The sequence below is a fragment of the Pezoporus occidentalis genome, unplaced genomic scaffold (genome assembly GCF_034315485.1).
Source record: "Pezoporus occidentalis ecotype Australia unplaced genomic scaffold, CSIRO_AGI_Poc_V1 ctg194, whole genome shotgun sequence".
Taxonomy (NCBI): Eukaryota; Metazoa; Chordata; class Aves; order Psittaciformes; family Psittacidae; genus Pezoporus; species Pezoporus occidentalis.
Window position 1 is genome coordinate 170,005 of NW_026913791.1, and position 27,329 is coordinate 197,333.

Here is a 27,329-nt window from a genome sequence, read left to right on the forward strand (position 1 = left end):
GACATGATACTACCTCCAGGAATAATGCCTGAAGCACTGGCAGACTTGTGTGTCTGATGAATACTAAAGCCTATGAAAGACTGAGACTGCAAAGAAATAAAAGGCAGAAGTAGATCCATTACAAAATACACACAACCAAGCTACAGGAATCCAGAAGGCAAACCAGAGACAGATTTAAAAATGTGAACCATACACTGTATTACGCATCACGTAAAATAGAGGGAATAATGGCCATTCTTTTGTAAGATCCCAATGAGTCTGTGAAACTGAGTTTGCCCTAACTCAGTGCTGCATCTGCCCTGGGATGGAAAGGCAACAATATGACCCGAACACCTACACTCTAAAAGTAACACCTGCAGTGTGACTGTAGTTGATCCAAACATTGCTCTCACACTGCAGCAGACAGCATGTGACACAAGACTGATGAGTTTGCAGCTCCGCTTTTACATCAAGAGCAAGCCAAACCTTCCTGTAGATTGCAGAACCAACCCATGAGAAACAGCAGCAACACTAACTGGACACGTATGCTTAAACTATTCTGACCTTTGGTGAAACCTAGGATTTCAAATGTCTCATCCCATACAGGTGATCTTTCATGTAAGGAAAATTTGCTACAGTTCTTAATTACTCAGCACAAATACTGGATGTTTGCTTGTAGGGCCCATAAATGATAATCTATGTTTACACTATTCCAATGCTACTTGACAAAAATTTTGGTGGGTTTTTTTCCATTTCTTTTTTTCTTATGTAGCAAATCATACACAATGGCCTGAAAAGAATGTCATTCAAACTGAAAGTCAAGTATTCCAGAGAATTTCACAAGGTTTGGCAGTTTTTATGTGAAACAGATGTTTCCAACTTTTATTTGCAGAAAATATGTTCAGTACTTCTCACGTCAGGAATGCTTCTTGGTAAGCTGAAGTTACCTTTTGGTAACATTTAACCGAACTTTTCATTCAGTACAGACATCAGGATTTATGCCTGATTCAAAGACGTATCATCAGGATACAGCTGATGGCATTTTTCTATTGGAAAAGCTGTTGACCAGAATGCATGATACCAAAGGATGATGAATATTTGTAGTAAATGCAATGAGCAAAGAACTGAGCTTAACAGAAAGAAGTTCAGTCAAAGGTTAAGACTTTCTGTCACATTTTATCTATTCAACTCCACATGGGAGCTGAAAGGTAACAAGACGCTATCCAAGTCAAAGCGCATGAAATCAACTCACCAGTTTATAAGACTGCATGAGTACATGCTCTGAAAGATAGCTGCCTATCCTTTAGTATTACTGACGCATCTTGAACACATCTCAGAATGATCAGAGGCCTAAGCATTTGAAAGGGCAAGGAAAAAGCTTAAGCTTGTCCCTAGTCTTAAATTCAGTTAGTTTTTTAGAGCAAGAAGCTAAACAGTGGAACTTACAAGCAGGCACCAAGGGACAGACACACATAGCGCTTCTCAGATGTTTCATAAAAGGTTCACCTGGGAGACGTGAGCACAACATGAGTTGGTGGCTATAGTTTTTGATAGGGAGTTTGTCAGCCTTAGGCACAAAAAGAAAAGGCTATCTAATTACATGTCATTATTTTTATTGAGGAAACCAGCGATGCTTCCAAACAGCAAATGCAATGTTGTTGAAATTCCAACATCAATACATGGAAATATGCTGCTGTCTGAGAAAGTCATTACTGATGACAAGTACACAGAGCAGGAAATAGCTTCCATGGTTCATGGCAGGTTCTGAATCTTCACTAATGGAAGCCATCAGGCAATTGAACAAAGGTGGTGACAAGATGAGTTAGTGGAAATGAAAGAATCAAGACCAGGTGGTTTGATACATTGAAATAAAAACCTGATGATTCATCAGCTCAGAGGGATGTATGTGCCAAAGGCAAGCCTTTAACAGGGCACTTTGACAGAAGACTCAATTCCAGATCCCCCTCTCTTCTCCACCAAAGGTGGTCGTTCTCCCCAGCTCTCCTCTTTGCTCTCTAAGGCAGCTTTTGCCCTGCAGCCCAAGGCCTCAGGTCATCCTCAGCTTGGCGTGCCAGCGTCAACAAAGTCCAGCGATTCCAGCATGTTCTTCCTAGGCAGCTGCGAGGTTCGTCTGTTGTTACACCCCCAGGAGCCTCCCAAGCCAAAGGCCAGAGTGCTTTAACTTGTCAGCCAGGCCTGTCCAAGGGATGAACAAGGTCTGGGTAGGGCTGCAACACCTCATGACACAGCCAGAATGAACACGTATGCTGAAGGCGGTGGTGAGATCTGCTGCCATCCCTGCCTCAGCTCCGTAAGAAACGAATTCTAAGCAGGCTGGCAAGGCCGAGGGAGCTCTGGTATGTGACTGCGCGCGTGGCGCGCCTCAGAGCAGGCACACGATCCTCCCGACCGCCGGGCCGCCACCGGGCAGCCACCGCGCCAGCCTCCACACGGAAACTACAGGGCGCGGAGCCACAGCCGAGCATGCGCAGAACTCGCTTCTCCCCTTCCGGCAGCTGCGGCGGCCGGACCCTGGCGGAAGAGTCAGGGTAAAATGGCGGCCACGGAGTCCGGCGCCAGCTGGGTCCGCGCCGCCGCCACCCTACTCCTAGGGTGCTGCGGGGCAGCGCTCACCAGCAGTGTCCAGGTACGAAAGCTGCTGGGAGCGGTCGGCGGGGAGAGAGAGCGGAAGGTGCTGTGCTACCCTGCAGGCTCTATGCTGCTGGTTTCCCCACCTCCCTCTCTCCGCGGCCAGAGCCCGTGCCCACTGCCCTGGGCTGCGCCGGGGCACTTGTGGCGCCCCTGAGAGGGATGACGCTGGGCTCGGCGGGCGCGGTCTATGAACAACTCTCCCCACCGGCTGTTCCGGCAGTGCTGCCGGCCCCGGGCGGGGGGTCGGTCTGTCCCTCCCCCGGCCCGCCTCTCCCCGCTCCGCTCCGCTCTCCCCTGCCCCGGTGTTCGGCGGTAGAACCGCGTGGACTGTAGTGCAGGGCATCCCTGGAGCGGTGGGCTTAGCGGGCACGTGTAACTCTTGTAAACTGTTCAAAGTTAAGCGAACAGTCTTTGAACGTGTTTGTAAGTTTCTGAATCTGAGCTTATCTTTGGCTACACAGTGTAAGTTTCAGTAGTCGGGGTTTTAGGTTACTTTTCCGGACTTTTGTGGCTTAAGTTATGTGTGAATGGAATTTCATCGGTTAAAGACCAGGGTGGGGTGTTTGGGCCGTCTAGCTACCTGGCCTCACCTGGGCTCGATTGATTACCCTGACCCCCTCCCGCAGGTTGGAGACGGCATTTACCCATAGCGATGGGAGCTAGGATTGTTTATTTCAGGTGGGAGTAGTTTTGTATTTCAGTAATTATGTTTTTGCACGGTGCCTACACTACACCTGGAGTGTTGTTTGCATTTGAATTCTGCTTTATTACAGATTGTCATACTTGAAATTAATTACGAACAGGACAAAAAATAGCCAAATAAAATATGTCTTTATAATCAAGCTGCCAGTTTGCTACTTGGAATACAGTATGCTTTACATTTATTCTAACAAATGCTTTTTCTGTTGCTGTGTGTTTTGTGAGAAACCACAGGCATCAGCCCAGTACCCCTCAGAGATTTATCAGAATCTGATTAAGAATCAGCAAGTCTTGATTCTTGTCCAGTGACAGACTTACTCCTTTACCTCTGCAAAGTCTTTATCCCTTTTCTGTGTCCTGACATATGCAATCTGTTAAAGAAAACGGCCCCTCTTTGCAAAGCCCAGTGGGAGCTATGGAGATCACAGACTATAAGAAGGCTGTTATCATAGATCCTGATTTTGGAAGATAAATGTAACCACCTTGGATTTAAAATGGGTTAAAATTGCAGATTCACTCAGCTGCTTTTGAAAAGATGATATGGACAAGGAAAATAGAAATTAATGCAAGCCTCTCTTCTCATTAAGGGAGAAACTGTAGGTCAATAAATCATTTTATTTTGTTCTCAGTGTCCTTTGGAATAGAGATGTGTGGGCTTTTGTTTTAACTAAGCTGCAAGTGACTAATAGTTCTTTCTCCTTTGTTATTTTACAAGTTTCAGGGAAAGATTTGAAGCAATTAACTTGCATGAAATAGGAAAACCAGAAAAAGACAAACTACCTCTTGAAGCTTTTGTAAGATTTATTCAGAGTTTCAGTATGGTAAACATACGCATTGAACACTGTCTTGTGGAAAGAATAAAAATGAGTAGTCATTTCTTATTACTGAAAAACATCTAATGTCTCCATCTTTCAGGATCAAGCAGAACAGTTCTTTAGAAGTGGACATACAAATAACTGGGCAGTTTTGGTAAGTATGGCCCAGGTATTTTTCTTCCAATAAAGTTAACAACTTTTCACCAGGAACCATAGTAGCAACAGTCACTCAGGAATTCTGTTCATTTGAAAGAAATGGAAAGATAAAGACTTGGGAATGAATAAATTTGAAATTGTGCATGCAAATTTATTACACTGTAATAAAATTATCTTTTCAGTATGACTACATTTCAGGTACTCAGAATGTGCAGCTACGTGGCAGGATTTGTAAAACAAAAGCTCTGACAGCATTAAAACAGTTAAATTACCATAGTGCTTATTGAACAGAAGTGTAATTCTGGTATCAGAGGATTGTATCTCTTAGACCAGAAAGGCACACTTGATTTCTGCTTCTTGTTCATACTTAACCTGTTGACTTGTGGTAACAGGCTTAGAATAAAATAAATTCAGGCAGCATGATGTTTAGATCAACTGTTCTTATGCCTTTTTTTTTTTCTTTGCCATGAAGCTATTATTAGCTTTGGATCATGCTTCACAATTGGTTCTTAATCACAATTTGGGTCTTAATGACTAATTTGTTTCAGAACATGATTGTAATTACTCAGTAGCAGCTGTTTGTTTTCCAGATACTAAAACTGAGCAATATAAAAGAAAAGTTAACAGTAATTAATTAAATTAGAAGGAATAATTTCTATATTCTACAATGAACAAACTCAAAACTATTAAAATATCAATTACTACTCTAATACTCTTAACAAGTAGGTGCTTTTATGCTCCATAAAAACACACAAAGAAGGTGGAAAATTAGGTCCAAGGTGTTATATTTTCTCTTCTCAACAGATTCTCTGGTGGTTATATCTTTTCAGTAGTTCATAGGTAAGCTTTGTAACAATTGCTGCTGCTTTTTGAAGCAGTAAAAGAGGGAGGGTTTTACAGCTATCAGGCCTGGCATTGTATTGCAGTCCTTCATCAGTAGTTGGAATTAATATGCCACAGTGTGAAGAGCTATATTTAAAGCATAGGAACGTTTTCCACTGTATTGTAAGAGAGGTAACAGAGGAAAAGGGGCAGGTGCTAATACCTTGAAACGTCATAGCTAAGTAGGCCGCAGTTAGTTTTCAGAGCTTTAAATCTTGCTGAAAGGCAAGTATTCTCATGGGCTGAATCCCATGGGCTTTTTTTCCTGACTGACAGCATGATTGAGACACAAAGGGATCCTTTTAGGCTGAATTTTTATTATTATTCAAGCTACTACTCATTTCTTTTTATGAAAAGGCTAGAGACAGAAATGTTACATAGTGTAACTTACAGATGTTTCTATTTAAGAAACATACATTTTATCTGTGTTTTCTGTTCAAGGCCAGGTTGGATGGGCCTTCGAGCAACCTGGTCTAGTGGAAGGTGTCCCTGCCCATGGCAGCGGGTTGGAACTAGGTGATCCTTAAGGTCTGTTCCAACCCAGGTCATTCAATAAATCTATGATTAAATTAGAGCTTTATATTTAAAGCTGAAAAATTAAAAGACCTGTTTAAATGCTTGTTACTGCTTCTCTGTTTTTGTGTTTTTAAAGTTACCTCTTCTAACATGCTTCTTTCTGTGTTTGAAAGACTTGTAAAAGTGAAAGAAATTTGTCTCTGGAGCAGGATTTCAGTCCTTGGTGTGGAACAAACAAAAAGTGAATAAAAGTTAAGCACAAGTACAATGATAAGGCTTTAGTAAGGAACTACATCAGATTGCCTCTGAAGCTTTTTGAAATCTCATTGGTTTAAGGCCTTTGAGGACAGATTAAATAATACCTGACCTAGGGATTGATTTAAGTGCAGGAATGGCTGATCCCCAGCACTTTGCCTGTTAGAACAGGGAAAACTGAACTCCTTTGAAATTTTTGAGAATTTGTATTCAGAGTTTGGTTAGAGCTCACTTAGCTCTTTATTATATTTGACTCCTTAAATACAAATGTCCTCAGTGTATTTTCCCCTGTGTATGGCTTCTGCATGAATTCACTTATGCGTTTGTGCAAGAATGATCCCAGAATGGGTTTGTTATTGAGATGAGAACTCTTCCTTTGATTTCTCTTTGATACAGAGAAAGCAAATGAAGAAAATTTAGCTTATCCACTTATTATTGCTGAATTATTCCCTGAAGTGCCAGTTTTTATACTTCGTTGGGTTTTATGCCAATTTTTTCATGAGTCAGTGTGTTAAGAACTGATTTTTTTTTAAGATTTTATTTTCAGCATTTGCAACTTTGGTACAACAAAGACTTCTATAGCTTATATCATGAGGTTTTTGGTGTTGCTGTGTTCTTTCTGATTTGTTACTAGTTTGTTGATATTTCTGTAATCACAGTCTTCTGATGCAGTGTGCCAGGCTATTTTTATCTTTTACAGTATTTAGTATGATTTTTTTTTTCCTTCTTTTCCCAAGGTGTGTACATCTCGATTCTGGTTCAATTACCGTCATGTGGCAAATACTCTCTCAGTATACAGAAGTGTCAAGAGATTGGGCATTCCCGATAGGTGAGGGAATATTGATTAATACCGTTCCTTGCAAATGTACTACTAAAAGGCACCTTATTGTCTGAAGCAGTTTAAAAATACATTTCTCTTCCCAGTTTAACTGGCTAAAAGTAAGAAGGAGGGATGTGATTACATCAGTGTATTGAAAAGTGTGGCGATACTGTTCAAAAAATATGCCAGTTGGAATAGGTTAATTAGGTTAAAATTACGAGGAGCTATCTGGCCACTAAAATATGCCACTTGGAAAACTTGTGAAAGCATAATGTGAAAATTTATAAATGCATCAGCGGTGACTACTCTGAGATACAGCTTTTGATGTACTTTCAGTGTGGAGATGTTAGTAACCGTAACTGAACTGAAGTGTAAGACTTCCACATCTGCAGCTACATTGAGAGTCTCTAAAAGCCTGAACAAAGCTGCTGCTACATTAAAAGTAGCCTTGAAAAATCCATTTTATGTTATGTTTTTAGAGAAACCAGAAGCTTTGTCCATACCAGTTGTGCTTCTTAGTGATAACACAATAGTCAAAATAGTATCCCTTCTTTGACAATAGGATGAGGAAGGTGAACAAACTGTTCTGAAGTGTCTGAGTTGTGTTCTGAATGGAAGTTGGCACAGTTCCATCAACTGTTTTGGAATGCAATTTACTTATACCAGAATTGTGCACCAACATAATAGGCTATATCCGTAGGCTTCTGTGGAAATCCTAGTGGTTCTGATTTTTCATGTTTGTTTAGGGCACTGGTACTTTCTTCAGGATGTCTGCGTAAAGAAGTATGAACAGCTTAATCATTGCAAAATATATGTTTTACTGGATTGAATTTGTATGGCATTTTTTTGTCAACATCCAAACTGTGGTACCTGGAGTCCCAAGCTAGTTTCCACTCAACTGTGACTGTGATGCAGTATCATCCTGTTCCCTGTGTTTATTTTTTAAAAAGAAGAAGTGAGTTCTTGGTTTTTGAAAGAGGGGATGTTGAAATCTAGCTTTTGGAAATGTTTGGGAGCTGTAAATCCAAGGCAACATACTGCTGAAGCACTGTGGGCTGAAAGCCACAGAAATACGGCTTTTTTCTTTTTTTGCAGGTTGTATTCGGAAGCATCTGTCTTCTTTCCTTTATAGCCTTGGAAGAGTAGGTACCCTAGGTATACTACCTTAGGAATTCTTTCACTAGTTTTGCCCTTACCTGAGAACTTTCATGTTCTCTGAATCCATCCAGCTTGACCATGAATGTCAAAATAAGTGTCAGTTTTAGAAATACTGCAAAACCTAAAGCATATCTAAAGACTTCTGTTGTTCAGTAGCCTAATCTGTTTCTTAGCCTTACCCAAGGATCTTGAAATTGATCTCAAAAAAACAGCAATGCTGTAGACTAAGGTCAAGAAATAACACATTGGAGAAGACCTAAAGAGAGAGCATGCCTGTTTTTTCCCCCATTTACAGCAGTTTTGACATGGGTTTGTGTGGATTTCTCCCTTAGACAAACTTCTTCCTCTGTCTGTTTTTCTTTTCATTTATCATGGTTTTGGGGGTTGGGTTCTTTGGAGGGGTTTGTGCATAGCCTCATTTTGAATGGAACCATGTCAGTTTGGCAATGTAAGTAGGTTTATCCTCCAACAACAGAACTCATTAGGAGAATGATTTGTGGTTTATAACTGTAAAGTGCTCTGGTTTGTTGACATGTGGACACAATGCTCTAATTTGCAAAAGAAAAGTTTTGCTAAAGTAAAGAAAAAATGAATTCAAAAACTGTTTCTGATTCCTGGAATCATTATGCAATATAAGTCGTGTATCATGAAAATATTACTATAGTATATAATTAGGTTACTTTGGCTTAACTGTTAAGCTACGAGTTAACATCTAGATTGTTTTGCTGCATCTATGAACCACTTGTATGCAGTGGTTCTGTTTAACTGTCGTGTATTCCATATGCATGTATACGAATGCCGTGCAATATACAAACTCTGCATGTTTGTGCTCACCTGTCTGTACTACTACAGATCAGAACCTTTTCCTGAGTGCATGTGATTACTAATTCCTCTTTTTGAATAAACACATTCCTAGCAAAAATACAGGGCTAAACTGTAGGCCTAGTGATGTCTTAGTGTGGAATATTCTCTTCTGACTAATACAAAAAATGGATGTACACTGACTATCTCAGTAAATCTGCAAGGCATATATTCTCCATATAGTTCTCTTTTATAAAAATAGATTTGTACTGCTGTGCATGTGTGGAGAAAAAAAAATCTCTTTATTTCTCTTCTGTAGCTCTCCTCTCACTTCTATCATTACACCTTCATATTTATGCCAACATTTTATTCCCATTGAAATAATTTACTGTGATTATTTCTGAGGATTTATGCTTATGTTATTTTGGACAGCATTTCTCTTTTTCTCCCACCCCTCTCCCCTTCCTTTTTTGGTGGGGTGTGGAGCCTATTAGCACTTAATAACGAATAACTTTATATAAAGTGCTCATGCAGGCATATAGGTGAATGATGACAAGCACAGGAATGATGCTTAAATAGCACACCACAGTTTAATTTATAGCTGTGTGCTTGAGAGTCTGAATTAGCAGTATTCTTTGCAGGATACAGAGCTTTCCTTTTGTAAGCATTGTTTGGGAGAGCACAGTCCATGAGAAGCTATATCCAAGACAGGGTTATCCAAGGAAAGAACCAACTTCACTTTGTTCCAGACATCTCTGGCACATTCTTCCAGTGCTAACAGCCTCCAGTGACCTCTTGTTTCATATTTTGACCCAAACCTTGCCCTGCTATGGGTAATAGAGGTCTTTGGCTGCATGCAAGTTGGAACAGTTTTATAATATGCTGATTGTTTGTTTTTTTTTTTAATTGGTAATACGAAATGTTGGGTTGTTGGGGTTTTATTTTTTATTTTTGGTTTCTTTATTTCTTCTTTGAACTATGAAGAAGAAAAAATGTCTGGTGTCAGCCCATTTGTGTTCTTCAGCAAAATTCCAGTAACACAGATAGTCATACAGTAGTGCATCAGATGCAGTATAATGGTTTGAGAAATGTTCATGAGCTCCTCAAATTAAAAATTGTCATAATATTTTTAAATGATCTTAAAAGGTGCAAACAGGCTTGGATTTCTTCTGATTTAGTGCCCCATAAAAATCACATTTTTTTATGAATAGTTCTGCCAGTCTAATACCAACTGCTCTTGTGTTCATCTTTGGCCTAACTTAATCCTATAGCTGTATAAGAGGTAGCTGCATTTCTGTGTGTGGTATCCTCATAATAGTGAGGGTGTACATAAGGAAATAGGGTGTAAGTAAGCAAAGTTTCACCTATAATCCCAGGAATCTTCTTAGTTTTATAAGCCATTGTTGTAATTGTGGGACAGTTTTATTGTAATTTCTGTTTGAATGTTATATGGAAGTAGAATGTCTGAAATATTTTTGTCTTGTTTTCCATAGTCACATTGTCCTGATGCTGGCAGATGACATGGCATGTAATCCCAGAAATCCCAAACCAGCTACTGTGTTTAGTCATAAAAACATGGAGCTAAATGTCTATGGAGATGATGTGGAAGTGGATTACAGAAGCTATGAGGTGATTTCTCTTAAATTAAATCACTGGGTCTTTGGTTTTAGTGTTGGTTTAAAGATTTATACATCACCTGTGAAGTCTGAGGAAGTCTTTCTAGTCACATTTCTGGTTTTGGGCTAGGCTTTTATTATCAACTGATAGGTTTAAACACCACACCCCTCCCCTCCTTGATACTTGTTTTATTTTATTTGAAGTTTGTTATACTAGAATCATGTTATAATTCAGGTAATGAAATTCCCACAATTAAATGAATATATGGAACCCCTTGTATGTGTTAGGAATCCAAGTATTACATTTCTCTTTGGAAATGGTTGTTCAGTGTCTCATCTTGCAAACTCCACCGCTGTGAAATTTCTGGTGTGCAAGTGAAATGTTTACTTGGCATATCTACTTACATTTCTAATGTTAAGCATATGTTTTTATCAAAATACACAAAAGCCATAGTTTATACATTACTGTAAAGTAATTACTGTAAAGAAATCTGCATTCTACCATCTTTTCATTTGTGTAATATTCCTTCAAACAGTGTCTTTACAGTTAATCTTAATTTGGACATCAATTGCATGGTTTAATAGTGCTGTATAATCATTACTAACGGTTTATGGGGGAGAGTTAAGTATGTAGTAGATGTTTTATTTCTCTGAAGCTTTGTATAAAGAAGTGAAGATACAACACCGAAATAGAGGTATGTTCTTTTCATTGTGTTTTTTCCTGAGTATGGATTTTTTGCTAGCGTTTGAGCTGTGTACGTCTGCATGAAGAGGAAGTGGTGTTTTACAGAATGTTTTACAGTCGCCATCCAGATGGGTCTTACCTGAGCTCTCAGACTTATGTAGCTGAAATTAATCTTATTTTACCTTTTCTGTGTTGCAGAGGGAATTTAAGTTTATTTTTCCATGGTAACACACGCTAATGTTGGAGCATGTTTTGAGTACATGAACAGCTTTGACAAAATAAAGCTATACACTGACGGCATTTCAGATGAATGAAAATGTATTAAGAAATTATAATGGCATTAGCCTTATTTGGTGTAACAAAGCAACAGGCGATGTTAGTGGAATAAAGTAAAAGGTACCATATGATTATGAAACTGCAGTAAAACCTTAAACAGAAAATGTTTGTTTATACAGTTTATACCATGAAGTAATACTTTTGGGTATATACACTGCCTCTTTTAGTGTTCCATTACTTAATGTAACCCAGGCTATAGTTGTTAATTGATATTTTTCTCTTTAGAAAATTAGTTTGTGCTTCTATTCCTAGGTTACTGTCGAAAATTTTTTGCGTGTATTAACAGGAAGAATCCCACCAAGCACACCACGATCTAAACGTCTTCTTTCTGATGATAGAAGCAATATTCTAATATATATGACAGGTAATTACAGGTTTCTGTATACAATTTATTGATATTGTTCCCTTGGATGGGCCTGTTGAAAGCAAGAAATCCCATTAGGAGTCCAAACAAACAAAAGGATTGACAAAAGGATTTTTTTTTTTTCCTTTTTTTAGCATGTAATACTAAGTAAGAAGAAGCCTATATGGCAGTAAGTATAGTTTCTATCTTAAATAATGTATGTATACTGTTCTCACTGTACTAATAACTTTCTTTTGCTGGAGTCTGTTTGGAGAAGGAAAATTGTGTTTGCCTTTTTTATTTTTTTTAGAGGAATGGTCAGCTGGACTTCCTCTCAGCTACCATCTTGCATAACTTCTGCTTTTTTTTTTTTTTCTGCCAGGCCATGGTGGAAATGGTTTCCTAAAATTTCAGGATTCTGAAGAAATCACAAATGTAGAACTGGCTGATGCCTTTGAACAAATGTGGCAGAAAAGAAGGTGAGGAAAAAAGCATTATTTAGAGGTTAAATATTGTGTTTCCTGAACATGCCTGAAGTCTTAACCAGTAGGCCTTGCTTACCTTTGGCAGTGATACTGTCTGTTGTCCATAAAATTGCATGAAAGTTTACATTCAGAAAGAAGAGTTTTAATTTTTGTTTGCAGCTTCCTGCAGTTACAGCTGCTCAAATGTACTGTGCTTTGACTGAACTTGCATCTTAATGAATCAGTATAAACTCTTCTGTTCCTTGGGTTCCTAGCAGCTGTCCTGGTAACTAAAAAGCAAAGTATGTGAATGTTGCTTAAGGAGAGATGGATAAAGAGGCTGTTTTATTTTTTTTTTCAGGTACAATGAATTGTTGTTTATTATTGATACTTGCCAAGGAGCATCCATGTATGAACGATTTTATTCACCTAATATAATGGCCTTGGCTAGCAGCCAAGTAGGAGAAGATTCTTTATCAGTAAGTAGATTTTTGTGATCCTGAAGACAGATTTCAAAATGCCTGAGTAAAAAGCACAGGTCCTATTGTTTTTGAACTAAAAATTTCCCTTCTAATTGCTGAATGTGTAAGGTATTTAGTTACAAAGTGAGGTTTTGACAAAACTTGTAATTGCACTTTTTCTGCCTTTTTTTATGTGCCATCCCAAAGAACCGGACTAATGGATTTCTGTGCTTGCTGGCCCATTTATGCATAGCCTAGGATAAGAAGAAATTTTATGGGAAGATTGCTGGAAGATATGTGTGGGGAATATTCAATCTAGGACTTCTTACACTTGATGAACCTATTAGAGAGGGTCCAGAGAAGGGAAACAAAAAGATCAGAGGCATGGAGCACTTCACCTATGAGGAATGGTTGAGTGAAATGTGGCTTTTCAGCCTGGAGAAGACTCCGGGGAGACCTTTTTGCAGCCTTTCAGTGCTTAAGAGGGGCCAATAAGATGCTGGAGAGACTTTAGCAGGGCCTGTTGTGACGGGACAAGGGGTAATGGTTTTAAACTAAGAGGGGAGATTCAGGCTGGATGTGAGGAAAAGAATTTTTACAGTGAGGGTGGTAAAACACTGTCACAGGCTGCCCAGAGAGGTGGTGGATGTGCAGTTCCTGGAGATATTCAAGGCCGGGCTGGATGTGGTTCTGGGCAACCTGATCTAGATAAAGCTGTCCCTGCTCATTGCCGGGATGTTGGACTGGATGACCTTTGAAGGTCCCTTCCAACCCAAACTGTTCTATATACAGGAAAACCCCAGACCACTACCTTTCACCTGCTGTAGTTACATCCCAGCTGAATTACAGACAGAGTGATATGAGAGAGATCCTAGCTGGACCAAAACCATCAAGTCAGGGTTTGAACCTATGCAGACCTGAATCTGTGCAGAGCCTAGCTCTGAACCTGTGCAGATCTGTAAGATAAGCTGTCTCTCCCAGCCCTGTTTTCCGAGTTCTGAGAAGCTCAGGGCAGCCCACAAACCTTTACTGAACCATCAAGAAAAAGGGGTTCCCTGCTTTTTCGCAAATGTGGAGATTACCAGGATACAGTGTAGAAAAATGAAGATAAACTGTATTATTCAGCTTGTCAACAATATGTTTCTTTATGGGTGGTCATTTTCTTTGTGTAATTTGCCTAAGAACAAAAAATTGTTATGCTTAACTTTTGTGACATGCTGTTACATTCTATTTGCTCTCTAAATACTGAATTCTTTCCTGCAAATGCCCAATAACTGCTGTGTGTTGTTTTTAAGCATCAGCCTGATCTTGCGATTGGTGTTCATCTCATGGACAGATACACATTCTATGTGCTAGAGTTCTTGGAAGAAATTCATCCAGCCAGTCAGACAAATATGAATGACCTAGTAAGTAGAATATTGAACATTCATGAACATGCTAATGATTGTAACAGTTTCAAAACTGTTGTCTGTAGGGTTCTCCAAATGCTTTTTGTTCTTCTGCCTTTTCTCTTGGAAGCAGTTTTGGGGAGAGGGTCTTTTTGCCATTATTAAATGTAGTGATGGTGTAACACTTGATTGTCCTCAGTGTGAAAGTGGCTTGCTGGCTATGGAAAGAGATTAACCAAAATTAGCCAGATTTTTTTTACTGTTCATTGGAAAATTAATATATTATTCAATATTCATTTTGATAGGATGAAACATTTGCTCATGAAAAATGATAGTAGGAAGCTTCTAAAATCAGCTTAATGGGTAGTAGACACTTTATAGATATGGAAAAGCAGACACTGATTGTTTTGCAGAGAGATTAAGCATTTAAAATTCTAATGGTGCACTCACAAATGCCTGCAGAGACTAATTGCTCTGTATATCCGCTTAGATTCCAGAGCAAGATACATCAAAATACATCAGTGTTTGGAGTTAATTATATCTTAGATAAATATTAATTACAGCTTTTGGGGTATGAGGGAGGAGGAAAAAAAAACCCAGCCAAGCAGGTAACCTATGGCAAAATTTATGACAATGCCTGTGTAAGTTAGATGTGAGATGATATAAAATGTAAGTGTATTTTATTTATTTATTTATTTGTAACTTCACTAAAGTAATACATTATGCTTTGGTGCCTTGTAGCTGTAAATCCTGACATACTGTGTCAGTGATCCAAGAGCTGCTACTTACAGAACACATTGTCTTTAATTCATTTCTGTAAAAGGAGCAGCTGCTTGAAAGTTTTATGCCACCCTCTGTCTACAGAGGATGGTGTTAGCCTGGCTGCTAGATGTGTAGTAGAATTCACTGTAAACAGCCCACACATGACAGATTTTATGTTGTTACAGAATTGATTCAGTGACTAAGATTCAAGGTTCTTTTACTACCATGGGATTGAAATTTCTGTCCTGTAATTTAATACCTTCTGACCATGGGATACAGATGATTTTAAAATAAATCTTGTTAAACAAGAATATGCAAGTCCTTTATTGATTCTATCTTTTTCTAGCCAATTTATTCAAGCAGCACTTTAGAACTATTCTGTAAACCAGAAAATTAATTGCTGTTTAAAAAAAGTCATAACAAATGAACAGTGGTTTCTACTGTGTAAGAGACCATCTGGTAAGTGGTATAACTACTCTAGCTAGCTAGATACTAATCCAGTTGTTGTGGAAAGTGTAGAAAACTTGATAGCTGGCCAAGTAGTTTACCTTTTCAGCTCTTTGGAGAAGATGTTTAAACATTCTCACTTGTGTTTTTTCTTATATGTGAAATTCTCAGGAAGAGCTGTGGGAAGTTAACCCATACTGGTAAATTTCTTACATCATCAAAGTCATCATATGCTGATGTGCTTATTGTTGGTCTGGGAAGGGAAGAAAATGGACTGAAATATATAATGATTTTTGATGAACATGCAATGACTCATAATATGTATTTCAGCAAATGTGACCACTTTATTTCAAGTTGGTGCTTTTCAGGGCTTTATCTAAGAGTTCCGAAATGGCATATGGTTAGTCCATGGTAAGGATATAAACCCATTATTTGCCAACAGTTATAGGTGTACTTTAGAACTAGAATGCTTTGTTACAGTTGTGCTGGTTTAAGAACAAAGACCTACTTTTTATCCCAGTCTCTCTTTTTTTTTTTTTTTTTTTTGTTAATGCTTTCCAAACTCAGGACAACATTTTAAGTGGCTCATTAACCAGCTTTAAAATCATCACCTAATGTTCAGTTGTTCGATCTTCTGATATGTCAAATGTCTGCTCTTTTGGAAGAGCTGTGTATTTGCTACACTGCTTCTATTCCATCATCTCTGTACTTTTCTCCAGCCACTCTTAAAACAGCTTCTTCACATCCACCTAAGGTCTGGATATTGCATTCCTGCAAAGAATGAGGCATCTTTTTCATGATCCACTCCACCTACTCCCCACCTGCTCCGTCTGTGTTGCTAAGGGATAACATAAAGCTGTGCAATTGACTGACTGAGTTTGATCACAATTCAAAAAAATAAAGACTAAATTAAAATGTCACACATTTGAAGTTTTAAAATAAGTCTCAAATACATTTCTAAATGAGCTATCATTTGTCATAAAATAACTAAAAATGTTGTTAAGAAAAGATAACAAAGTTCCCATTTTTGGGAATTGTTTAGCTTTACTTGACTAGTATCTTATTTTAAAAAATTTATGAAAATGGATACATGAACAAATGTGTTTTCTTTAGCCAGTGTTCGCTTTTTCTTTTGTCAGAAGACCTTAGTTATTAGTGTTACTCTGCTCTGGTCTAATTGCTTTGCAGTCCTTCTTTTTTCACACTAGTACTGGATAGGTAGATTTTTTTCATACTGAAGTTGTCGTCTCAGTGCCATTGCCTATTTTTGTTTGATTCATCTCAACATCTAATAGTAGCAAATTGACAGGTTAGAAATAGTTGTGTGGAGTATCGGTTTCCCAGTTTCAGTGCTGATGCAGTTGTTTTGGGAGATTTACACTCTCTGGAGCTTGGTAGAGAGACTAATTATATAACTGCAGCATAGATTTATGCATCAAGTAATGGGATTAAAACAAGTACTTACCTTTTATAGCTTACTTCAGAGACTTAGTTTTTATGTTTGTGCCCTTAGTTGCAGCAGAGCTGAAGAAAATTGATGGCGTTTTCTTGAACCTGAAGCTTAAGAGGGTTTGTGTGCATTGACAGGTGGCTTTGTATGGGAACGTGATGAGTCTACTTCATTTTCACTTCACAGGGAGGGTAATAAAAAGATCTGCTCTGCCCCTATCTTTTCGTCAGCAGCTGTGTGGTACTCTGCCAATAGGAAAGTTTGGAATCATTAAAAACCAGCTTGGTGGATATGCGTGCTTGTGTGCTTCTCTTAAGGTAAAGGTTGAAAGTGAGCTGAAGTCTCTCTGGGCATTAGGCAGCAGCCTAATGCTGTATATTTAGAGGCTTAGACAAAAAATACAAGGTGTGGAAGAGAAACTGTAATGGAGCAGAAAGGGGGAATGGGAAGATGGAATCTGTCCTCTGTGAAGAAATGCCAGGTACATTGTTTCCTCTCTGGGAAGCTTTTTAAATGTAGGGCACTGTTGTCCTAAGAGGAGGAGCCATACAAGCCCATGTTTTTTGTGTCAGGCTGAGCGCAGAATTTCTGCTAGGAGGTATGGGCTGAAACTCACAGGCTTTGTCAGACACAATCCAGGGTAACTGAGGTTGCATCTGCGCTGAATTAATTAGGATGTGTGATTTTGTCCTAAGAATGCAATGTTTTAAGAGGTGATCTGTGATTAGGTGTATGAACTCTAGACCCAGTGACTGATGGACCTGGTTTGAAAATCGCCCGGAGAATTTAATATTAAGGAAGATGAGCAGTCATGTGGAGAGTGTCCTTTATAGTCCTGTGCATGAATCTGTTATGTTGAATGTTCTGTGTTGCTGGAATGCGTGAAGGCTCACATAACCTACACTGTTACCAGGTGGTCTGCGGGCTGTTGTTGATTGGACAGCAACATTTGCTCATGAAACTGTCCAGAGCACTGTAGAGCTAGTGCCTCTATCTAACAGGGTTGTGTCTAGCTCCTGTGTCTAGTAGAGTTGTGAATTTCACTGTGAAGTGCATTCTAATGACTGAGACATGAACTCAACTTTCCAAGCTCATCAGGGAGGTCAGACAGTGAGGCCTTGGGCTGCATTTCATGGCACTGTAAGCTAGGTAGCATTATTAATAAAAATATGAACCAGGTATTATTTATTATATTATGTTATGTGCATTACAGGGTCCCTTGAAATAAGAATCTCTCCAGATGGGAAATATTGGAGACATTCATGACAAGTGTGGTATTGTGTCCAAAATGCCTTGGTGTTGTCTTGACTATCTGCTGTGTACATTACAATCTTATTATTTAATAGGCATGCTGTCTTCTTGGATATCAAAATGCCACAACAAATCTGTCACTGTTCCGCCTTCTTATTTACTTCAAATGTACCTTTATACAGAATTGAGTCCATTAAAAACAGTTTATTTGTGCTGTTTCTGTCTTCCATGTGTTGTAATGTGTGTTAGATACCGGGGATCTGATATATAGACAAAATAGATGGGTAAAAGAAATAATAAAGTATTTAGGTAAATTGTAGGTTTTACAGGATGACTCTGTGAACTTCATGTACATAGAACACCTTTGATATTTGAAGATCCTAATTCTGCATTAATTTTCAGCCTATAAACTAGAAATAAGACTGAGACTTTTTGATCAAAATGTAAATTCTTGCTTTTTTTTTACAAAAACCTGTACTGTTACTTACTTCTCAAAGCTTGTTTACTCTTGGATGCCTCTGGTAAATATGAAGAATTTATACCTGTTTGTGCTTTTTGGAAGGTTATAGCAGCACTGCTGCATCTGTATTAAAAGTAATTTGTGCATTTAATCAGTTAGATGTAATTGATGGTTGACTTTCTCAGAAGCATTTCTTAACTCAAACAGCATAATCGTGAGGATAAAGGTTTTCTGAAATGCACAATCAAAATGTATATGCCTTTAAATGTTTTTGTTCAATCATTTTTTTAGCTGTGGAGCTTGTACTGAAATTAATGTGAGTTTGTGTATTATTTATATATTTTTTTCAGTGATTTAATTTTGGAAAGTGTATGTGGAGACTAGTGATGAATGAGGAACAGGATATGATTGTCCATCTTGGTTTCCAGTTTCAGGTCTGTCCAAAAAGCTTGTGCGTTTCCACACCTGGGCACCGAACTGATCTCTTTCGGCGAGACTCTCAAAATGTTCTGATAACAGACTTCTTTGGCAGTGTGAGAAAGGTGGAAATTACAAGAGAGACAATTTCTTTGGATCGTGACATAGCCGGATTTGAAAGCAAGTAAGTAGTCACTCTTTAGACTTGATTTGTATAGCTCTGTGCCACAGAAACAGAATAGTGGTATAGCTGTCAAGGAGAGAACTCTGATTTGCTGACATTTCTTGCAAAGAATTGGGGAATTAGTAGGGACCTGCTACTATGATGATGCTGGGGTTTGTCAGCTAGAACTTTGTTTAAAAGTGTTCATCCCTTTATTTAGACTTGTAAAGAAATACTGCTAAGGACCAAGGTGCAGATGTCAACAACAACAAAAATTAGTCCATCTTTTTTCCTTATAATTCCTTCTTTAATGTGCAAAAATGTTTTGTTACTGTAAATTTGTAATAGATAAGCTCTGAGTATAAGCCGTCAGTTGTTCCATAACAACTAGCTCTTTAATAAATGCTTTGTTTCTGTTCTGTGAATCCTCTGGCTTTTGGCATTACCTGTCCTGACAGTTTCTGTTGCTGAGATGCAGTGATACCTTTGAATAAAACTGTTGGTGCAAGTTCATTAATAGTTGTAACAGGGCTTCCGTTACTTTGGATGAAGAAAGAATTATAAACTACTTTGTATTTTTGGTATTCTGTTGCCACCTATTGGGAACATGTAAAGGAAGATGTGCTTGTTCTTTAGAGTTTATTTATCATTGCACTTCCATTTCTGTTGCATCTTTTATGTTCCATGATACAGTCTTCTAAGAGGAGGAAAACAAAAAAAAAAGGTTTGAAATAGTCTGATGTACCAGGGCTGAAATATTTTTCAACCCATAGATTTATGCAGATCATTGTCTGCCTTGTTGTTTACTGTTGCTGAAATCAAAGAATAAGTTAGTGGGTAGCAGTTTACACATGGTTTAGTATAATATTTCATAATTATATGAAATTATGTAGTATTATATGAAATTTAGTAGTAGTATTGCTATTCCACACAATTATATTATTGTATTTATCTCATATTTTATTTTCATACTGTATTTTTATCCATATAGTGTGTGTTAGGACTAACAGTATATATATCTTAAGCTGATTTTGTGACTCCTTATTTTAGAACAGTATTTAGTGACACTGGTTTTGGTTTTTTTTTGTTTGTTTGTTTGTTTTTCGTCAGTCAAGAACAGTATTGAGTGACACTAAGTTTGGTTGTTGTTTTTTTTTGTTGGGTTTTTTTTTTTTTTGGTTGTTCTAGAGGGAAAAGGAAAAAAATCTTTTGGCAAGTAACAAACATTTTGCCAGTCAAGAACCATAATGGAAACTTATTTGTGTGGGTTTCTAATTTGTGGATGATTAGAAGGAGAAATAGGTTTTGGTTAACTTTACTGTTCTCAAGCTGGAAGTGACTGGTTGGGATTTTCAGTTTTTATTTTTGAGTTAGTTTGGTGCCAATATATGAGGTTTTTTTTAGGTGTCTGTCACACTGCTGAATTTGGACACATGGAAGCAGCGTTGAGAAACTGGCACTCGTACATGGAGCAGAATATTATCCTTGTGAAATGCTCTGATATTTAATGAGAGCTGTATTACATTATCACAGCAATTCCAGTCAACTTAAATCTGTGAAATTGGAAGGGATGGGAACATTCTGGGTTTTAATAGCTAAATAGTTCTGCTTTAGCTTGAGACAGTCTTTGAGAACATGTACGCCTAGGAATGGAAGCACACAGCAGCCACTTGTGGAATACTGCCTCATGTCTGTAACGTATGTGACCAGTTTAAGTGTTCTTGTATAAAACAGTAAGTTACTCATTGCACTATATTGAGATACAATTTTAAAAAAAAGTATTTTGATTCTCAGCTTCTTGTTCCCACTTTGAAAGAGTTTATGGATAATGTGTTTTTTAATAGAGAAGAAAGTATGGACTTCATGGAAAAGTGCGGGAAAATTGTAGCATAGCCCTCTAGATAGTGATGTGGAGTGCTTGATAAAATTCCTTAAACAGAATTCAGAGATTAGTATCTCTTGGTATGACAGATCTATTTCGCTACAACAGATTTAAAAATTATAGCTTGAAGCGAATTTATTAAAAATGTTAATGCTTTTAAAAATGCAGTTTTGGAGAGCCTGCTCTGCAAAAAGCAATTACTCTGGTTTTATGTAAGGAATATTATAAGCATTACACGTATCTGTTAGGGTGTTAAGAAGTCAGAACAGTTCACAGATTATGGAACCTTTGAAAAGATACTTCCCAGATTGTTCCACGTTCATATAAAGATAACCCAAGAATGAAAGAATGTGAATTCAGTCTTAGTAAAACCATTCAATGCCTTTTGGGAAAGTAAAATAATTTGGGAAAGATGGGACTAGCACAGCCTGGTTTATTGTTTTTGCTGTCATTGGGAGAGAACTAATCCAAGCATTTAAAAAATCAAATAATCCTTCCAAATTAGTCATGAATAATCTTGTTCATGCCTAGTTCTGTTTTAAGAGTCTTTGGAAAGAGGGGAAGAAAAAGTCATGCAGAATTGAACTTGTGCCTCTTCAGGGGTTTGCAAGAAGCGTTTACCAGGAAGTATCTGATAGATCACAAATGCATGCCACTAGTACAAATTTTGATGTATTACATTGGTTATGTAGTGTGCAGATCTCATCCTGACAAAATGTATGTAGAATCTGAAATCTTTCCCTTTTTTCTGTATTGCATTCAAGTTACATTTTTTCCTAAAAGATAATTTGCAGAGGTCTTACTGGTTTAATATTTGATATAGTCTCTTGGCCTCATTCTTTTATGACTCATTTCCTCTTTGTTTTATTCTTCCCTCAATGTTAGCTTGATACCTTTTTCTCTTTCCCTTTTATACACTGGTGGCAGTAGAATGCTGCAGAATAGTTATGTTACAGAACATAACCAGAAGATGAAACAGACCTCAACTCTGATGCACTCTTAAGTAGTCCATGTTAGATCTGATTTGTTTCTTTGAAAGTTGCAGGAGTCATATGTGCAGGTAAGGTCTTTAAAAAACAACCAAACAAAAGAGATAACCCGCTGATAACACAGGTAATGGGTAGAGAAGATGCTGTCATGTGAGGCATGATCATGTTATCTTAGTGCTGGCAGACTGACCCAGTTTTCATCTACCATACTGCTGTGGCTTTGCCAAATCTTTTCAGTAGAAGTTTGTTCTTTTGTTACACACTTGCTTAGCAATTACTTTGTAATAGGGATCCACTCCCGAGCTCAGTGTGAGCAATAGCTGTGCAGCCAGACCAGAACTGACAGTTTCATGTTGAGCGCAAGCCGTGACATTGCTCGAGTGAGGCCTTTGAGGTGTTCTGCAAAGAACAACTGCTAATTAACCAAAAGAGGAGGCTTGCTCTCTGTCCACGTAGTAGAAGGTGACTATTTGTGAGGAGAAGCTTTATACCATAAAAAGAATCCTCTGCTGTTTTCCTTCTTCATAGCAGTTTCAATCTAAGCTATGTTCACTTCAAACGACTTGTTCTGCAGCTGCCACAGGCCTGACTGCGTTTGTAGCTGCCAGTTTTAGAAGAAGACCTGTCAGTCTGGGGGTTCTGGGGTTTCTGATTGTATTTTTCTACATTCCTGTGCAAGAGCATAAAGTAACCAACCATTAAGGAGTAGAAGAAATCCTGCATCTTTGGAGAAGGAGCATTGCAGAGTTTAGTATATATAATAAATTAGGAGCATGTCTCTTAAACTTGGACTGTAACTCTTCAGCCAGTTGCAAGGAACACTTTCTTCTTTTCAGCTCCTCTCATGAGGAAAAGATACGTATCAGCAAAAAGCATCCATAAAAAATTGGGATGAGTATTTCTCCTGAGGGTAGTAAGAAGTGAATTAAAGACAGCATCATATAAAACCATCCCAGTTTCATTGCTTTTGAGAATTGGGCCTCATATTTAATACTTTATTGTGGTACTACTGGCAGTGACTGTTTTCCTGAAAATGAATAAATTAGCCACTTGTGTTAGGGAGGATGCTTTTGTAACAGAGTAATTGCTTCATTTGCAGTATGTTAATGGCTGTTGTTCTCCCAGTCTGTTTTTATTTGCTAGTGTCTCTTTTCCCATCTCTTTCCTCTACTTACTTCTTTTCCACTAGTTATTTTCTGTTTGATGTGCTTAGTAAGTAAAGTTGCTGTTCTGTGTTCCGTGGGGATCCAGTTTGTGAAACAACAGGTTGGGGTCTTTTTTTTCTGGCTAGTATATGCTGTTCAGATCAGCATTTTTTATCTTAAAATAAAAAAAAGCTGAGTTTAGTCCAGGATCACCGTTCACTTTTTGCCAGATGCCTCAGACTTAACTCTTTGAAGTTCTATAAATAATTTTAGGACTACATCTGAAAGCTTTTGTTCTCCGAGAAATTCCCTGTTCTCATTTGCATCCTGACCTGCAGTTATGTTAGTGCTAAGTTCACATCAGCTCTTCCCCTCTCCCTGTATTTCCCGCCTCTCCTGTACGCGAAGGCTTTGAACAGAGTTGCAGTACTTGTCCCGGTGGCAGAAGGTCCGGGCACTCCCCGTCTGGCGGAGGAACACTGTCTCCGTTCTCTGCGCCCAGGATGCCTCCGCCTTTAAGCCGCGACCGCGCTGCGTTTTCGGCTGCCGCGGGCGTCGGCGAGGCTTGGCCGGCAGGGGGCAGCATTGGAGCGGGCGAGCTCCAGCCGCTATTGGGGGCTGGAGGGGAGCAGGCGGAGCGGGATCCTAGTGGTACTTGATGGGGAGGGGCTGGTGTGTTGGGGTTCTGTGCTTCCAACGCCATTTGTATGACAGTTTGAAATGAGATGGGGAAGGAAAGGAGTTGAAGGTTTTTTGTTGGGTTGTTGTGTTTTGTTTTTTGTTTGTTTTTTTGTTGTTGTTGTTGTTTTTTTGTTTTTTTTTTTCCTTTAGTGTAAATTTGAGGGGATAGTGTGAAATTTTTATTTTGGGCTTTTACCACTGGACAGCATCCTTGTGGAGATGTGATGTGTTTCAGTTCCAGAGTGATGCATCAATAGAAAAAGTACTTGTAAATTAGCAAACTTCTGCTAATCTGTATTGAGTTGACAGCGGGAATGAAGCTATTGTTATGAAACTCATTATTATTATGCTGTTAATTCCAGATAGCACTATTTTTCTGGAAATATATGCAGATGGATTTCATAATACTGTTTTTTTCCATGAACCATGTTAATCCATTACATATGTACTGTATTTTCCTCTAGTGCCTTACTATGAAAGCAGAATAAATTTCTAAGTGTGGATTTTTTGCCCCATGTGCATTTTAATAGCCTGCAAGTAATTACAAAAGATGGGTGAACTAATACTTGCTGGTAAATATATTGCTATATTTCTTAAAGTATTTTGTAAATACGAGTGATTTTTCCTTGCTTGCTAAAGATGGGTCAGTATATAGATATACATGTATACATAGGTTCCTATACCTCCTAGTGTAAAATAACTGTTCAAGGTAATGCAACTAAAATTAATAGGAAGGCTATAGTAGGAAAAATTGTATAGGAGGCTAGTGTTTCACTAGAACAACATCAGTATAAAATAAATAAGGATGACTGACAGGATCAAAAGGAACTGCAGGTATAAATTGTGTTGGGAAGTCTTTAAATATACTCAAGTGTTATGATGGTAATTATAGTCCCTATTTAGCAAGGGATTTTAAAAAGCAGCTTTAAAGAATTCATTATTTGTTCATTTGGAAGGGTTTTTTTGGACCATCGTTTTTGCTGGATTTTGTTGTTTGTTTTTTTTTTTGTTTAAAAAAAAATAAATTTGAAAAACTCTATCTCCCAAGTCAGGGTTTTTTTTGGATTTAAATGATTTTTTTTCTCCTCTTCCTCTACTTTTAGTGTTTTTTTTTTTTATGACATCCTGCATTTCTTCTATGAGAAAACTTCAACTAAGAGTGCCAGGTTGTGCTTCTATTTTATGTTGTTTCCAGTAGAACCCTACTTTGTGGAACTTGCGTGTAGTTAATATTAATATGCACCGATGTCAAGAGAAACCCTTTGGTCTGTTGAGGTGCTGTGAAGCACATACAAGTCAATGGAAATATTAACTTCAGCTTTTGAATAAAGTCCAGAAGCTACATGTTCGTGACTTGCATATGCAAATTGACTCACGCACATCATAGTGTTAGGTGATGGATAGGTAATGTCTAAAATTGTTGCATGGCAGATTCAAAAGGAGGTCTTAAGTAAATCTAGTAGATTTTAATGTCATCTAGATAGCTGAGAATATCCAGAAATCACAGGATGCTCAGTCTATGGTTTTTACTTAATTTTCTTTTGCCCACTCCTTTTTATGCCATTCCTGTATAACATTTTTACTTTGTCTTATTATTTCTTCTTCACCTCTTCACCCTGTGATCTTTAACTGCTATTATTTTTGCAGTTGAGTGGGCTGCTCTATAATTCCAGTCTCCTGAAGTGCTTGTTAGTCTTTCTAATGCTCTTTATATGGAGGTCTTGGCTTGATCTTCTTGCTTTGCTGTCCAGGTGCTAAATACAATTTAATGTCTGTTCTTAGAGGTACATCTGTAGTAGCGTGCTGTATGTTGCTGCTCAAGAGCACTGCACAAACAGATGTAGAATTTGGCATAAATCAGACCAGGAAATATCTTAATGTAATTTTGGCCTATTCTCAGTGCTTTGAGATAGCTTGATAATTTCAATAAGAAATTACTTCCTGTCAAAAATACCAGAACTGCTGTTGCTGTTGTTTGTTAGGATATACTTTTTTGTGTGATTAAGTGGTAAAAGGAGATAGAAAAACTGTGTGCAAAGACCTGCAAACAGGCAGCTTGAAGCAGTGATTATGGGACTAAGTTATGTCTTTGGAATTTAGTGGCCAAGCATACATTAGCATTCTTTATGCCCCAGAAATGAATCTGGGCACATAACTATTAAGTCTCTGGGGCTCAAGCAACATTACTGTTTGTTTTTTCTTTTTTTTTTAATATGGTATTAAGGCATATGCAAATGCTCTTAGTCCTTCCTTGTTCTGATATTGTGAAAAAGCTTACACTTGTTTGTTGAGTGTCTGAGGGATTACCTTCCAGATGGTCAGCGATTTCTGCTGCTGAAAATTCCTGTCTTGTCCAAAGCTGGGGGGGTGAGGGAGAGGAACGTTCTGCCTTCACAACACATTTGTACAACTGGTGGCTAAAAGACCAGAAAATGATCTCTATCTGCACCTCTCAGGTCTCTAGTCATAAAGTTTATTACTTAAATTCAAGTCCTTGAAGCCTTACTTTTGATTTTTTTTTTTTGTAAGCTGTAAAGTGAAATGTGAGTTTTGAGAGAAGAGTGGAACTCCAAAAAAAGCACTGCATTACTGCTAAGTATCTTTTTTTCTCTGTCCAGTTAGCTGTTAGAGTAGACTAATGTAGATTTCTGGCAACAGGAGAGCATGGAAGTCACAATTGCGTCAAAGGATGGAAAGAAAAATAAAAATGACTACAAAAGGTATTACTGATGCCAGAAAGAAGTGGACTTACACATAGCTTGCTGAGCAATGTTTAATATTACTTTACAAAATAACGTTTTATGTGCTTGGTCAGTATCAGAAATCTGTAGAAACTATGGGAGGGGAAATAACAGATGCTGAATGTGTCTACCAAAGTGCCCAAGTTACTGCTAAGATTACTGTTTAAAATTTGCATGACAGCAGAATATTACCTGTGTGGCAAGACTGACCTTTGAGGAGAAGAAAGTAATTCTGTAAACAAAGAACTTTGTACAAAATGGGATTTATTTAGCATTTTTGTAGGCCTTGATTTACATGAAAGGTTGATATTGGTAAATACCAGGAGACAGTAACAAGAAGTAATGAAGCACAGTAAAGTGGTCTGCATTTTCTGAAGTAGAGAAAGAAAAAAAAGAAAGGAAATTGGGATACAAAGGGAGTTGGAAGAATAGCTACTCAGGGTTGGATATGTTGTAGTGTCTTTTGAATCCTAGTCAGCTTAATTCCGTTGGCTCCAATTACTGTTTCAGAGATTTCTGGGGTTTCAGGGAAATATAGTAGAGACTGTGGATATTCAGCTTTCATAGAATGGTGACAGCCCATCTCTGTTGTGCCAGTTAATGTTAAAAAAAAAAAACAGACTAATTTGGCCACAACTTTACATGATACTGAAAAAGAATTAAAAAGCATGAACTTAGTCATCAGCCTAGAGGTCAGATCTAACTTGGAACTTCTAAGATGGGAAGAATTTATCTTTCATAAAATGAACTGGAAATTCTATTGTGAGTATATGCATAGAGGTGCGTTTATATTTTGTAATATAGCACCAGAATTTATTACCACTGAAAGCAGTATATTTGCGTATCATAAATGAGACAAATATATTTTTATTGCAAACTGAAATGACTAGGTTTTTATGTACCCTGACTATGTGT

General features: G+C 38.0%; 2 protein-coding genes across 2 annotated transcripts in view; one reads left to right on the forward strand and one right to left on the reverse strand.

Moving 5' to 3' along the window:
* Positions 1–2,463: 2,463 nt before the first annotated feature.
* The window catches only part of PIGK (phosphatidylinositol glycan anchor biosynthesis class K), a 68,143-nt gene continuing 43,277 nt past the window's right edge, over positions 2,464–27,329 (forward strand). Inside the window, 10 exon segments of the mRNA XM_062617240.1 lie at positions 2,464–2,481; positions 2,483–2,626; positions 4,246–4,299; positions 6,692–6,783; positions 10,227–10,362; positions 11,623–11,734; positions 12,096–12,192; positions 12,539–12,656; positions 13,934–14,044; positions 18,825–18,997. Of these exon segments, the coding sequence (XP_062473224.1) occupies positions 2,464–2,481; positions 2,483–2,626; positions 4,246–4,299; positions 6,692–6,783; positions 10,227–10,362; positions 11,623–11,734; positions 12,096–12,192; positions 12,539–12,656; positions 13,934–14,044; positions 18,825–18,997 (1,055 nt within the window).
* Positions 7,657–27,329, reverse strand: part of EBNA1BP2 (EBNA1 binding protein 2) — a 498,012-nt gene continuing 478,339 nt past the window's right edge. The window contains exon 10 of the transcript XR_009964489.1: positions 7,657–7,672. The gene's annotated coding sequence lies outside the window, so the exon portion shown is untranslated. The remainder of the gene's footprint in view (positions 7,673–27,329) is intronic.